General features: G+C 35.0%; 1 protein-coding gene across 1 annotated transcript; it reads right to left on the reverse strand.

Annotated features, from left to right (window-relative positions):
- Positions 1–216: 216 nt before the first annotated feature.
- LOC131048327 (non-specific lipid transfer protein GPI-anchored 9) lies at positions 217–3,283 on the reverse strand. Its single transcript, XM_057982240.2, has 3 exons — positions 2,451–3,283; positions 865–912; positions 217–607 (listed from the first exon to the last, which is right to left on the reverse strand). Exons 1-3 carry the CDS (start codon positions 2,785–2,787, stop codon positions 504–506), a joined length of 489 nt encoding a protein of 162 aa, XP_057838223.2. The 5' UTR covers positions 2,788–3,283; the 3' UTR covers positions 217–503.
- Positions 3,284–13,598: the final 10,315 nt, after the last annotated feature.

Consider the following 13,598-nt stretch of genomic DNA (forward strand, 5'->3'; position numbering starts at 1 on the left):
GAGATGACAGACAAGAATGGTAGCTATACAATGAATTAATGCAATCCATGCACACAAAAATCGAATGAAATTTATACAGAGCAAAAAAAAATGATAATAGTGCATAATAAAAATAGAAATGACACATGAATGGTAGTTATATCATGAAATAACACAACCCAAGTTCAAAGCTACAAGGGTACCATTAGAGCCCTTTGGAATGCCGTGAGAAACACATTAAGAAAACACTTTTTATATATTAAACTGTGATTATGATAGTACTGTAACAGCCATTTGGAGTGCCATGATAAACACTTTTAACATAACACTACTTATATACTACATTATAAAGACCCATGACTGCTAGATATTACATCATTAACTTAATAGATCCAAGTTTATTAGAGGCATTGTGATGCACTTTCAATGCAAGAGGGAAGCAGCCAGTTGAAGAGATAACCAGGTTGATACAGCATAATAATCTTCAGGAAAATTGCCTCACTTCCCTTTGACAGTGGCCATGACTAGAAGTCTAAAATTTTGGGTGATAGAAGCAAGGCCATTAAGAATAGGGCTAATACTTCTGCGGTTGGAAGATGGCTTGAGGAAGCAGAGGCACTAGTATCTCCTGCACACCTCAATTCACATTAGAACATATTATAAAAACATGTAAGTTAAATAATGCTACTAATGATTAAATGGTTCCTTTGTTCCAGTCTTTATGGCTGGTCTGATAGCATTAGAAGGAGAAGCATTATGTCAATCTGGTTCTTAACATATTTACTGATACTTAAAAGTATATTTTAAAACCAAATAAGTTCATAGAGGATTAGATGCTTCCCCTTTTTTTTTTATCTTGTGATGGAGTGCTGCCATTGCTTTTACCTTGTGATGGGGTGGTGCCATTGCTAGGAGTCTCTTTGTTGCCATTTTCTGTTCAGAAACAGGTATGTTATCATTGCAGGGAGAAGTATTATACTAACGTGTGATATATCTAATAAAAATAAAGCATGTGAATAGAAATTGATTATCATACCAAACAATGCTTCATTCCCAAGAGAAGATTCGGTATCATCTCTAGGTCAAATAGATTATAACAATAGGGAATGAAGACATAGATTTGCCTTGGAAAAAAATACTCATTCCAACAATTGACCTAACATCATATTTTAGTGATCTAAGATCAACACAATAATCACTTACACACTAAAAAATTACTGCAGGCTAAGTTCTTTTCATCCAGTGATTGAACAAAGAGATGGAAAAATCTAACTCAAGAAGAATATTTGCATCTGCTTTGCAAGGAATAGATGTCATGTTGTTACATGTACAACCAAATAAGGGCAGAAGCTCTCAATAGAACTCTAAGATTTGGGTAATCAAAATAGCTTGTTGTGTTTTCTGATTCTCAACTAAACAAGTGGATAATTGCATTATTGATTATTGTCCTTTCAAAGCATAATATATGAATACAGAGCCTTGAGACACATGGCAGCAAAGATGCAGGAAACTCTTCCAAATCCTGATCTCATTGACATGGGCTGATCTTTTCACACAAGTAATTAAACAATTCAAGATAAACTCCAATTATCTGATATTTGAATTAGGGAAATGAAAATAAAAAAACCACTTGATTTGCAGGCAAGGAGAGATAGAGAATCAAGGGCATGAGATGTGGGTTGTTAATGTGTACAATCAGTTAAGGCAAAAGCACTCACTGAAGCATAACGACTTGAATAACCTATAAAGCTTGCTAAGTTCTTATCATCCAGTGATTGAAACAAAGAGATGGAAAAATTTAAGAAGAATTTTTGTATTTGCTTTGCAAGGAATAGATATCATGTTGTCCCATGTACAACCAAATAAAGACAGAAGCTCTCAATAGAACTCTAAGAATTGGGTAATCCAAATAGCTTGTTGAGTTTCCCAACTAAGAAAGTGGATAATTACATTATCGATCTTTCAAAACATGACAAATAAATGCACATAGCCTTGAGGCACATGGCAGCCAAGATGCAGAAAACTCTTCATTATGTTTTTCCAAATCCTGGCCTCATTGACATGGGCTGATCTTTACAGAAATGCAATTAATCAATTCAGGATAAGCTCCCATTATCTGATAGTTGAAACAGGGAGATGAAAATATATAAACCATTTGATTTACAGGCAAGGAGAGATGGAGAATCAGGGGCATGAGATGCTGGGCTGCTAATGTACCATATACAAATAATTAAGGAAAAGGCATTCATTGAGGCATGAAGACTTGAATAGCCTATAAAGCTTGTTGGGTTTTCTATACAGTTATGTTTTAAACCATAAAAGAATCAATACAAAAAACTAAAAACTAATATTATAGTCTTTTTATATCCTGCAAATCCTACAGGGTATCTTCATTCATTCACAAATCACACCTAAACTGTAGAGGAAATTTGAAAATAAACTATAAAACAAAAACAAACCAAGTTGTGTACCTTTTGTAGTACAAATGCTTGTTGTCAGGTTACTGCCACACTTTGCAGGCAAATCCAGTGCTTCAGAAACATTGGTGACCCCTAAGGAGGCTATGGCATTAGAATTCAGCAAATTACAGAGACATTGTGTTTGCTTCACAAGAGCACTCAGCAAAGGACCACAGCAAGAAGAAGGGGGCTTGGCTGCACTGGCATTGGTCACATATGCAGTGCATGGTATTAGTGAGTTCACACATGAAGAAGTACTGTTGCTTTCTCCCTCCCCATACCCATTTCCCAACATTAAAATCATCACAATTGTGCCAAAAAGCACTGTGAATGGAAATCTTGCCCTCATTTTTGCACAGAGAGAAAACTAGTAAGCTCTCACACCAATGCTATAGGACTAGGGTATGAGACTTAAGCAGCCAAAAAGCGATTGTTCCTTTTGCCTCAACAATTGCAGAATTTAACTCTTAATAATATCATGGGTCTACATCCATATTTATGAAAGTTCAGATATAGAATAGTGGGGAAATAGAGCAGAGCACTTAGGTCAACTACTTTCTGGCATAGTTTTCATGTTGAAGAAGCACCCCATTAATTAATCCATGTGCAGACAGTTGGCTCTCCAACTACTAATAGTAATTCTAACAAGATCCATCTTTCCCAATGTTAGAAAGTTTTGCGCTTTTATATATACACCAACAAGCTTCAAGATTTACATCACATAAACCCTGAAATTCGCTGTCCAGATCCCTAAGAATTAGTTGTGTTTGAATAAACTTTGTTATTTAGAGCTATGTTGGCGGAACGCGGAAGGAAGGAAGTAATTTAAACGATGTGCACAAAACCCAGCCGTTTAAGGGACCATGATAATTAACCTGTTTTCAAATCCATTTTTACCTTGGTTAAGAAACTTGCACAGAAAATATTGTTCTTATATGTAAAAGTACTCACGGAAGACTCTAGACTCTAGGCTATACTGGGTAAATTAAAAAGTTTCAAGTTTCATATACTTTATTTATTTTGTTTATATTGTTTTATCAAATATATCTATTTATAACCCTTTTCTTTTTCTTTTTCTTTTTAAATATTAATTTTTTTTTATATACACTATTTTTTACATTTTTCTAATAATATACATTAAACTCTTCTTTTTGTTTTGTTCTCTCATTTCTCGTCATTGTTGTCTCTTGGTTATGGTGTCACTCTCCTAACCCTACATCACCCCTTCATTATTTAGTTGGTCTTGGTATACTATTCACTCATTTTTTCTCGCTCACTATTTTGATGATGGGTCATGGAGTATGACATGAAATGTTGATTCCAAAGATAAACACACTTAAATGAAGAAGCCTTCAATGCTTAATTTTTATTTTATTACCTTGTCACTATAACAATATTCAAATTTAATTATGTATTGTTGATTAGTGATGAAAACTTAGTAACATGACTTTTTTTCTTCTTTACCTATACATGTATGTATATATGTATGTATGTGTGTATGTACAAAGAGAGATGCTAATTTATTTTTTATATTGAATCAATACAAAAACAAGAATGAAGTTAGGGCTATGGACAGATAGTTGAAGGAAAAATAAGAGTACCAAATGTACAACAAAGTCCATAAATGATTTTCAAAAATTAATTATGATGGCTTTTTTTCATGTGTAACTTTTTTGATGATATAAAATAGTAAATAATTAAATTATTATCATGAAAAATTATATTTGAATAAGTAAATCAAGCAACCAATCTCTTTATTCATGATATAATGTGGATAATAATCATTATGTGAAGGTGATCTTTTAATTTATAAATAGTGAATTTAAAAATAAAATAAAAAATAAAGTTATATTTTAGGTTAATTAAATAGATACAATTAATTATAAATTAGTTTAGATTAATAAATAAATAGTTGGAAATAATAAATTAGACAACTGTATTTATTATTTTAGAAAAATAAATATAAAGAATGGTAGTGTTATTTAGTTTTGTGATTAAATAGTGAATAATGTTGTGTGAAGATTTTAGAATCATTGATGTTTTGAGATTAAAAAAAAATACAATGTGATAGTTTAATAGTTACTTTATGTTAATAATATCATTTTTGCTCTATACAAAGATGAACCTATTAATCAAGACTAAATTTGCAATACAAATGAAGAGAATTATGATTGAAGAAATGCTTTGGAAGTAGAATAGTCATAGGAAAGCATGTCTAATTTGCAAAAGAGGTAGGGTGTAGGCATGGACTTTAACTGCTTCTCATTCAATTTTAATGAAGATCATAACATCTACCGTAATAAAGAATGTATTAGTCATAATGCATTTTTGCATTTACTATTAGTGGCGATCACCATAATCTGATATTTATAATTCAAGTACTATTTTCTTCTTGTTAAAGACCATACCCATATTACATTTGAAATACAAGTACTTTTTGGAACCAATTGATTCACCAACCTTAGTAATAGATCAAGAAGCAAAGTCATTTCCAATAGTAGATTAACCAGACAAAGTAGAAGAAGGGGAAAGGTAAAACCTCATCTAACATACCTTCTTGTTTTAGAGCCTACTATAGCGCTCCATTGGTGTTTATAGACACAAGTCAAGGCTAATAACACCTTGCCAAATTTATTAGGTCCTCTAGTCTTGCCAAACCCTACTAAATTTTGCCTACGTATGGAATTCCTAAAACCTTAGTGGTCACCTTAAACCTTAGTCTCTTTTGTTTTAATTAATTGTGACTTCTTATGCCCAATGGTCAGTTTAGTTCATTACCTTAGAGCCCTTTACATTGTTTGTTAACTATGGTAGGCTCTATATGCTTTAACTTTTTTATTTGGTCTTTAATATACATGGGGTTGATGTGATGATGACACATGGCGACATAACACACACCTGCAAACTCTATAGATACGTTCTTTATTAGAGTTGCACTGTCACATGATGGTGCCATCCATATAGCAAGACCCAATCTTTTACAAAGCCAACTAAGCAAATGGTCCAATTAAGCATGTTTTTGATTGGTTGCATGCGAGTGTAGAGACCTTTGGTCATAGGGGACTAGGCGGTGTGCTATTGTAGTTTGGTGCCACATTTTAGTGGCCTATCATAGTTGATCAAGAAAGGGAAGGTGTAGCATTGGCCCCCTGTGTCAAAAAAGTGGGACCCACCTCTAAGTGCACTACAACAAAATATTGACACATGGATCTGACGATGCGTCGGGATGTAAAGTGTCATCCTAATTGGCAAGTTATGATTGGTCTAGACTTTTCAAAGCAAATAGAGTATTTTTCAAATCTAGTCAAATTAATTTGAACCATCAATCTTATTGTGCCAAGAGTGTTGGCAACTATCTTGTTGTTGTTGTAATTAATGCCAACCTCCAGCTTGTGTGTTGTTGTCATTGATGTCAACCTGAAACTTGTGTGTTGTATTGATGATATGTCTAGAATTAATTCTGATTGTTAGAGTATGAAAATATTGTTGGCAAGTGTTGTTACTAATTTTTAGGTGTGGAGTACAAATTAATGATGGTTGTAGATGCTTTGTGTTGTGGATGTCCACCTTCTTGGTGTTTGATGTCTACACTCAATATGATGATATTGATGGTATAATGATTAAATCATATTAAGATGAGGATTAGATGCATTGAGATGAGGATTGAAAGTATGACAATAAAGTGGATATGACTGTGATGATCTTGTGCATGCTATAGGATTGTGTTTATCTCTATTGAGTGAGAAAATGATGTTTCTGAGACATTCTGGTCCCTAGAAGATTGATAATGTAAGTAATTGCAGGAATGTATGTTGAAGACAGTTTGAAACAATACTCTACATTCCTCTACATTTGGTGATATGGTATTGTGGATTTGAAAATAATATGTATGTTTTGTAGACATTGCACTCGTATCTTTTCAAATCCTTGGTGTTGCAACTAATGTGGTTGGTAATTTTAATTTGTTCACAGTCTAGCAATTTATTAGGTTTTGTCCAAAAAATACTACATTTATTCGCATTGATGTTTTTGGTGCTTCAACTTGGAGGAAAATTTTGTAATGTTTGTGTTGTGTCTCAATTCGAGTTTCAGATGCTAATGTGGTTTGCAAGAGTTGACAATGATGTTTTGTTCATGATTGGGTCCTTTGGCCTTTCAAAATGAAGTGTTTTGTATATGTTTGTGTTGCACCAACATGTTTTTGATGTGATAATGGGAAAAAATTATTTGGGAGTGTTGTTGGATGTTTAAGGAATTTCCTAATGTGCTTTGCATGATGTTAGATGATCTATTTGGTGTTGCATTGTATCTTATGTCAATATTTCAAGGGAATTGCTATGATTTGGTCGACAAAATTTTCTCTCTTGCTTGCAATGTATCCTTGGGTGTCTCTTCTTGCATTGGGGTTGTGTTATGTTGTATTTGGGCCTTCCTTTGGAATATTGGGATCCACATTGAGTCTATTCATCTAGAAGATATCTTTTTGGGTCGACTAGTTGTGTGTTACATGATTTATCTATGTGTTACCTTGTTGCTTACTCTGGAGGATGTATGCTAACACATGTTATGTTTATAGCCACTTAGAAATATTTGATATAATGTTTTAGGTCATGTCTATCTCTTGTATTGGACCAATTTCACGATAATTATGTTTGGTGACCGACTTGATAGGACTTATACTTGTCCCCTATTCTAGAAATCCTAATTGGTGTTTTGTAATGAAGAGGATGATATCTATAGAACTTAAAATTAGTATGCATGTGTGGAATGAATGTGATTATTGCTGCACATACATAATCATATCAATTGTAGAGTATGTGATGTGAAGTTGAGACAGAGAAAGTGTGTGGTGAATATTTTAGAAGTTGGTCACTTGAGACAAATATTCAAGGACAACTTCAAGCTTGGAGATTACTGTAGGTAGTTTATTGAAGGCTTATTCATCTTGATTCATATATTTATGTACCTAACTCAAAGATAGTGATTTTTCCTAGCAAGTTCTTTGTATCTTTCCTTGAGGCAATGAGTCCCAGCTTGCAAGTCCCTTGTATCTAGTCCTGGGGTAGTGCACCTTAGCCTACAAGTCCTTTTAGGAGCAATGAACTTCCTTGGCGATGAGTCTAAAACAAATATTGTAATCTTGACCATACATTGTGAGTTAAATATCACCATGATTTTTTCCTGTTTGAGTTTTCCATGTAAATCTAGTGTTATCTTCTGCATGGTGTTCATTGTTCTTATCTTTCATTATTTTTGATAAGATTAAGGGTAAGTTGATATTGATTTTTGACATAAATTTTAAGTGGATAATCAATACTAATTGGTGTAGGGGCACAAAGGCAATTTTGTTGTGTTGATTCCAAGAGATTGGAATCATGTTGTTTTGGTTTGTAATAAGGTTAGTAGGTCTTGAATAAGTGCTCAAATGTTTGTAAGGACTCTAGGAGTCACTAATTGGCCAATCTTGGCATATGGGCTCTTAAGGGTGCCAGATAGAGCACTTGGTAGCATAAGTTGTTATTGAGTTAGTATAGGTGGGTTTGATGTCATTTAGAGGTTTATAAGGTCATTTGGATCATTTTGAAGTGACCTAGGTTGGATTTGAGCAAAGTTGCTGACTTATGTTAAAAGTTGTAAAAAGTTGCAAAAGTTGCTCATAGCAACTTTGCAACATTTTGCACTTTCACACACCAACGGCTAGTTGGTTGTCTTTTTCAGTTAAATGAATTTGTAACCAACCCAAGGCCGATATAAGTCTTGGTAAAACCGATGAGAATGGTTGGTTGAAGAATTGAAACAAGAAGAGCAAGTTTAGCATTTCAAATTTTGTGTTTTCAGCGAGTACACTTGAGTTTAATTGGAGTTGTGTGGTCTGTATGGACTTCCAAGCCCAGACCAAGGCATGAATTGTTAGAGAAGAAACATATCTTTCATTTGATAGTGATTTAAATTTTTGAAGTGTTATAGATTGTAAGTTTTGTCATTTTTGTTGCAGGCGGGTCCTAAAGACCTAAAAACTAGGGTTTTGAGGACTCTATGGCCCATTCCTAGCATTCCATAGTGGAACTCCGTACTGAAGACTTATGGAATCTTAGGTGGCCTTATATATAATGTTTTCTTTTTGGTTTTAAGGCAAGGAAGGCTCAACTTCAGATTTGCCACCATACCCTAGGCTTGACATGTTGAGTTGGCAAGCATTGGGGATTATGGACAACAGGCCCTAAATGGGTAAATCCGATGGATGGGATTGAGAAAAGGTTGTATTGGAAATCCTCATGGATGTAAAAACCTACACCAATCATCAGATTCCTTGAGAAAACAGACTAGTGAAGACATACCAGCAAATTCCTATTTTGTAGGCTTAAAAGGAGGAATTAAGCCTAAAAAGGGTTAGGATGGTTAGAGACCAAACCCATATCCAATTTTGAGATATTGTATGAAGCTTCCAAAAGGGTATCTGGAAAGCTAAAGAGTTCATAGGGGTGTTCAAGACTTCTGACAAATAACTGCAAAATACCTCACCGGTAGGGCTAATTGTATTAGGTCTCTTAGTAGGCCTAAAAGAGCAGATTGGCCCTAAAGCTTGGAATCGGTAACCACAAAAGTCCTAAATGAAGGGATAGGGTTGGAAAAATAAGGCAAATAATCCCTAAGTGTGTTGGTCATGTGTGAATGGAGATCCTATGGTAGAGGGGGTTGGCTCTTGGTTAAGGTGTGAGAAGGTGTTGGGTAGGAAGGTCTCTAATAAGGAGTGTTGGACACTCATCAAACAAGAGGAGGTCACCTCAGTATAAGGACCTTGGGAAGGTCAGTAAGGGTGGGCCCTACAAACTTTGGAAGGTTGGAAAGAGTGGAACCATTGGATGGTTCAAGAGACAACCTAAGGAGACATCAAGAGTAAGCAAACCTAGTAGGAGAGCCTAACCACTCTATATCACTAATTCAACCCTATCTTAGTCTTAGGGTGTGTTTGAACACATAAGTAGTAATTTGCACTTAAAATTTTCATGTGAATTGTGTGCTCTGCAAATTTTGAGACAAAACTAGGGTATGTTGTGAAAGAAATGTAAGTTGTTGTTTTATGCTCTAGTTAATGTAAAACTTATGCATTGTCTATCTCTAAGCTTGCATTTGTTGATATAAGCTGAATTTGCGTGAAGATAAGTGAAATTGAAGAGTATCCTTAAACCCTAGTTATACAGAAATTCTTAATCTCTATAATTAAGCAAGAATGAGTCTTTCAATGGATCAACCATCCACTTCAAGGAGGTACTTGGATGAAGAATTGATAATCAGATTCCAAAGGTCATTAAAGAGGCCTAAAAATGTGTGTGGCCTGGGAGGTTTAATAGGAAAAATTATTGATAGCATTGGAGGGTGCAGATATGTTGACATGCTAGTCACTAAATGGTCCCTATTTGAACACTAGTATGGAAAGAGGTAAGCCCACTTTTATCTACCTAATTCATGACACTTGGATTTGGAATTTCTTATGGTTCTTAATGTTTTCCTCAATGCTAATTTTATCAAAGAAATTTCCAGAAGTTATGGTGTATAAACTAGAAAAGTATATGTAGCAAATAGTGAGGATGTTGGGCATTTCAAACACTGTAGCTAGTAATATTATAAACGTTTATGCCTTCAAGGAAAAATATGAAATTCATAAGATTGCACATAGAGAAATGTCTATTCCAAAGCATAGGGTGAAGGGATTAGATAAAAGGCCTACTAGAATTGGACAAAATGAAAAAGAGCCTTTTAGTCTTAAGACTTTTGAGGATTACTTTATGAAGACCTAATATGCTCTATGTCAAGTGATGTGTGAGAATGACAAGATGAAGATGCTAGTTCACTTGATGTATATGAAAACTATTGTCCAAGGCCTCATGGTTAACACTAAGTTATAGCACAAAAGATGCATAAGTAGATTGTGTCCGTAAAGGAAAATGATAAAAAAATCGAGTTCAAGTGGTATTATATGTTGTGTTGTATGTTTTTGCATGTAGGGTGGCATATGTGGCACCAAAGTTTACAAGTAAGGGAATTAAATGACATTAATGATCCTTTTCTTATTTAGTATTGGACCTACATCTAGGATAGGAATTGTGAAAATGCAACCTATGTGGTCTTCGAGGAAAAAATTGTGTGAAAATTGCTAAACCTTTTTTGAGAAGACCAAGTCAGGACACCAAAGAATATTTTGGATTTATTGATACCTATAGAGAGAACTCATAACTTATTAATTGCATATAACTAGGGTGATTGGTTTTTGCATGCTGACACAACTACTTCTGAATTTTATTGGTGTAGAGAACCCTCATATTTTACCTAAGCTTGTTCCAAAAAGGTTGGCTTACCTTAAAATTATCTTGTGGTTGAATGAGTTACACAAGGCTCATCTGAGAGGATAAAAGAAGGGATCTTTCTTCCGAACTTCTATAAAGTTTTTTGATTTCTTGGTAGCCAACAAGGATGGTTTGGAGCAAGTCTACCCAATTTTACAATCTTATGAGAATTTTTATCTAAAGCCTATTTTTATAGATCATGTCAAAGTGAGCATAAGAAGACCTATCTATTCGTATTAGGTGATGCAAGAAGATTACATGACAACGAATTGCCTCACAATCATGGAGGTAATTGAGAAAATAAGAAAATGGGTTGGCATAATGAGGGGAGAGGAGAAAATAAATAAGATGAACTTTGATTACCCTAGTGTATTTTGTAGATGAGCATGATCTAATTTTGAGAATACAAAAGATTCTTGCAAATGTAGAGAAATTAATTGTCAAGGCCTCTGTAGTTGAAGATAGGCTTGCATACAAGATAGATCCTACTACTCTAGTGAAGTCTTATGTTTGGATAGAAAGTGAGTCTAAGCCTCAAGATCAATCTCAAGTTGTTGTAGCACCTAAGGAACAACCTACAATGATAATAAAGGTCAATGACTAAGAGGGTGGAGGAGAAGCAATCGATGTTGAAAATATTGTAGAATAAGAGGTTATGCAACCTGTAGACACCTAAAATTGTCATGACTAATTAAATAAATATTTTATTTATTTAATTACCTAAGCCTAATTCTTCTATTAATTAAATAAATCTTTATTTATTTAATTAATTCATTTATCCTCTTCTAGCCTTATTTCTCATTTAAATAAATACATTTATTTATTTAAATTATCCTTTTCCTAAATTAAATAAATATTTTTATTTATTTAATTATCCCACTTCTTCTATTAATTAAATAAATCTTTATTTATTTAATTAATTCATTAGCTTTTTCTACACATGACACATCTCATTAATCTCTTAATTCCTACACTACCTACCTCTTTCATTATTTTACTATTTCTTCTACCTACCCTCTAATCCTAGCCGACCTCCTTTTTTGCACCTCTCAATCTTATCCCTCCATTTCATATTGTGTCTTCTATATAAGGAGATGCTTCCTTCATTATCAAACCCTAATGATCCTAAGGAGCTAACTACTTGATCAATTGACTACACTACGATCCTACTTACAACCACATTCCGTTCTTTGTTGAACTCTTGTGCATATAAGATCTGAGAGCAAATATATCAAACAAGATCAATGGATATAGGAAGAATGGAGATCAAAACCCTATTGGACATGTGATGGTATAATCTTTGTGATTTCATGTGATTTGCATTGTCTTAGGTAATCTTCATATGTTATGGTGGATCTTTGTTGATTGTTAGGCTAGGGTTTTGTGGTTGGAATCTATTTAGCCTTTCAATCTTGTTGTTATTGTTATCCATTTTCATCATATACATTTTGGCACGCTCGGTGGGACTCTTGTCCCTTTGCATTTAACCTCCTTGTTGCAGATCTTGTGTTTTTGAAGTTGCAGATCGGACATTTTCGGCAGCATTTTTGGTATTTTCGCGTCTGCGCACTTTCGGATCGCGTTTTTTATTTTCAAGCGCATTTGAGACAACTTGATCCGCGTCTGTGTTTTGGCAATATTTCATTTTGCAGGTTCCAGGGATCCGCGTCTGTGTTACAGAAGCGCGTCTGTGTCATTTTTACTCGCGTCTGTGTTTTGGCAATATTTCATTTTGCAGGTTCCAGGGAGGCGCGTCTGTGTTACAGAAGCGCGTTTGTGCCATTTTTACCCGCGTCTGTGTTTGGAAAGAGCGTATGTGGTTTTTACTCGTGTCTGTGCCTCACAGAACCGCGTCTGTGTCGCAAAGTCGCGTCTGAGTCGGGGGTAATCGAGTCTGTGTATTGCCTGTTTCAAAATTTTGAAATTTTATTGATTCAGTTTTCGGATTTTGCATTTAGGGTTTCAGATCTGGTTTATTTTGAGCTAACATTTTCAGATCTAGCTAACAAAAGTGGTGCAGCTTGCCTTGGAAGCTAAATCGTTTGGTTGAAGGCCCCTATTTCACAAAGTCTTTTGGGTTTTAAAAATTTACCTAACTTGTGTGTTTGCAGGAAGGGGTGATTATTTCAAACAACCCAAACTACTAACAACCTTTTGTTGCAGGTCCTTGGCAAGGGTTTTTGGATTTTTATTGTGTGCCTTGTTTTCATAGACTAGCAAACACTTCCATTGGTGCACTAAAATTGAATCATTGTCTTTTGTGTCTTGAGCAATAGGCTCTTTTTGTTTAATCTTTAGAGGGCCTGTCTTCTTGTGTGGTCATTAGGACTACTAGTGAAAAGAGAACGACCCAAGTGGAAGCGAGGAAAACCCACCTCATCCGAACCACTATAATCAAATGTATTCATGGTGAAAACTATGAATAATGTGTGCTGATTAGTTCATACCGACACTATGTCTCCCCATAAACCCGTTTGATCAAATTTATTTGATCAGTTGTAGGGCGTAACCCCTACCGGCTGAGAGCTTTCTGTATTTACAGAGCTGAAAGTGCCGCATGTATGGCCACAAGAGCGGATGCCCTTACTAGCACCATTTTGTTTTAGAGGCCCAAATCCTTCTAGTTGTTGGGGCAGGAGGTCGGACCTCTGGTAGCGGCCCACACACATACGGTTCTTAGTAGAGATACAAAGTTCACCATGGGGAGTTTTCATGGGGACTGATGCTTGGCTGACCCGAGAAGTGAGTGCCGAGGGTGGAGCCAGTGAGGTCAAGCATCTAAGTATCTGCTTTGAATAGCGTAGCCTCGGGGGTA

This window comes from Cryptomeria japonica, chromosome 8, assembly GCF_030272615.1.
Source record: "Cryptomeria japonica chromosome 8, Sugi_1.0, whole genome shotgun sequence".
Taxonomy (NCBI): Eukaryota; Viridiplantae; Streptophyta; class Pinopsida; order Cupressales; family Cupressaceae; genus Cryptomeria; species Cryptomeria japonica.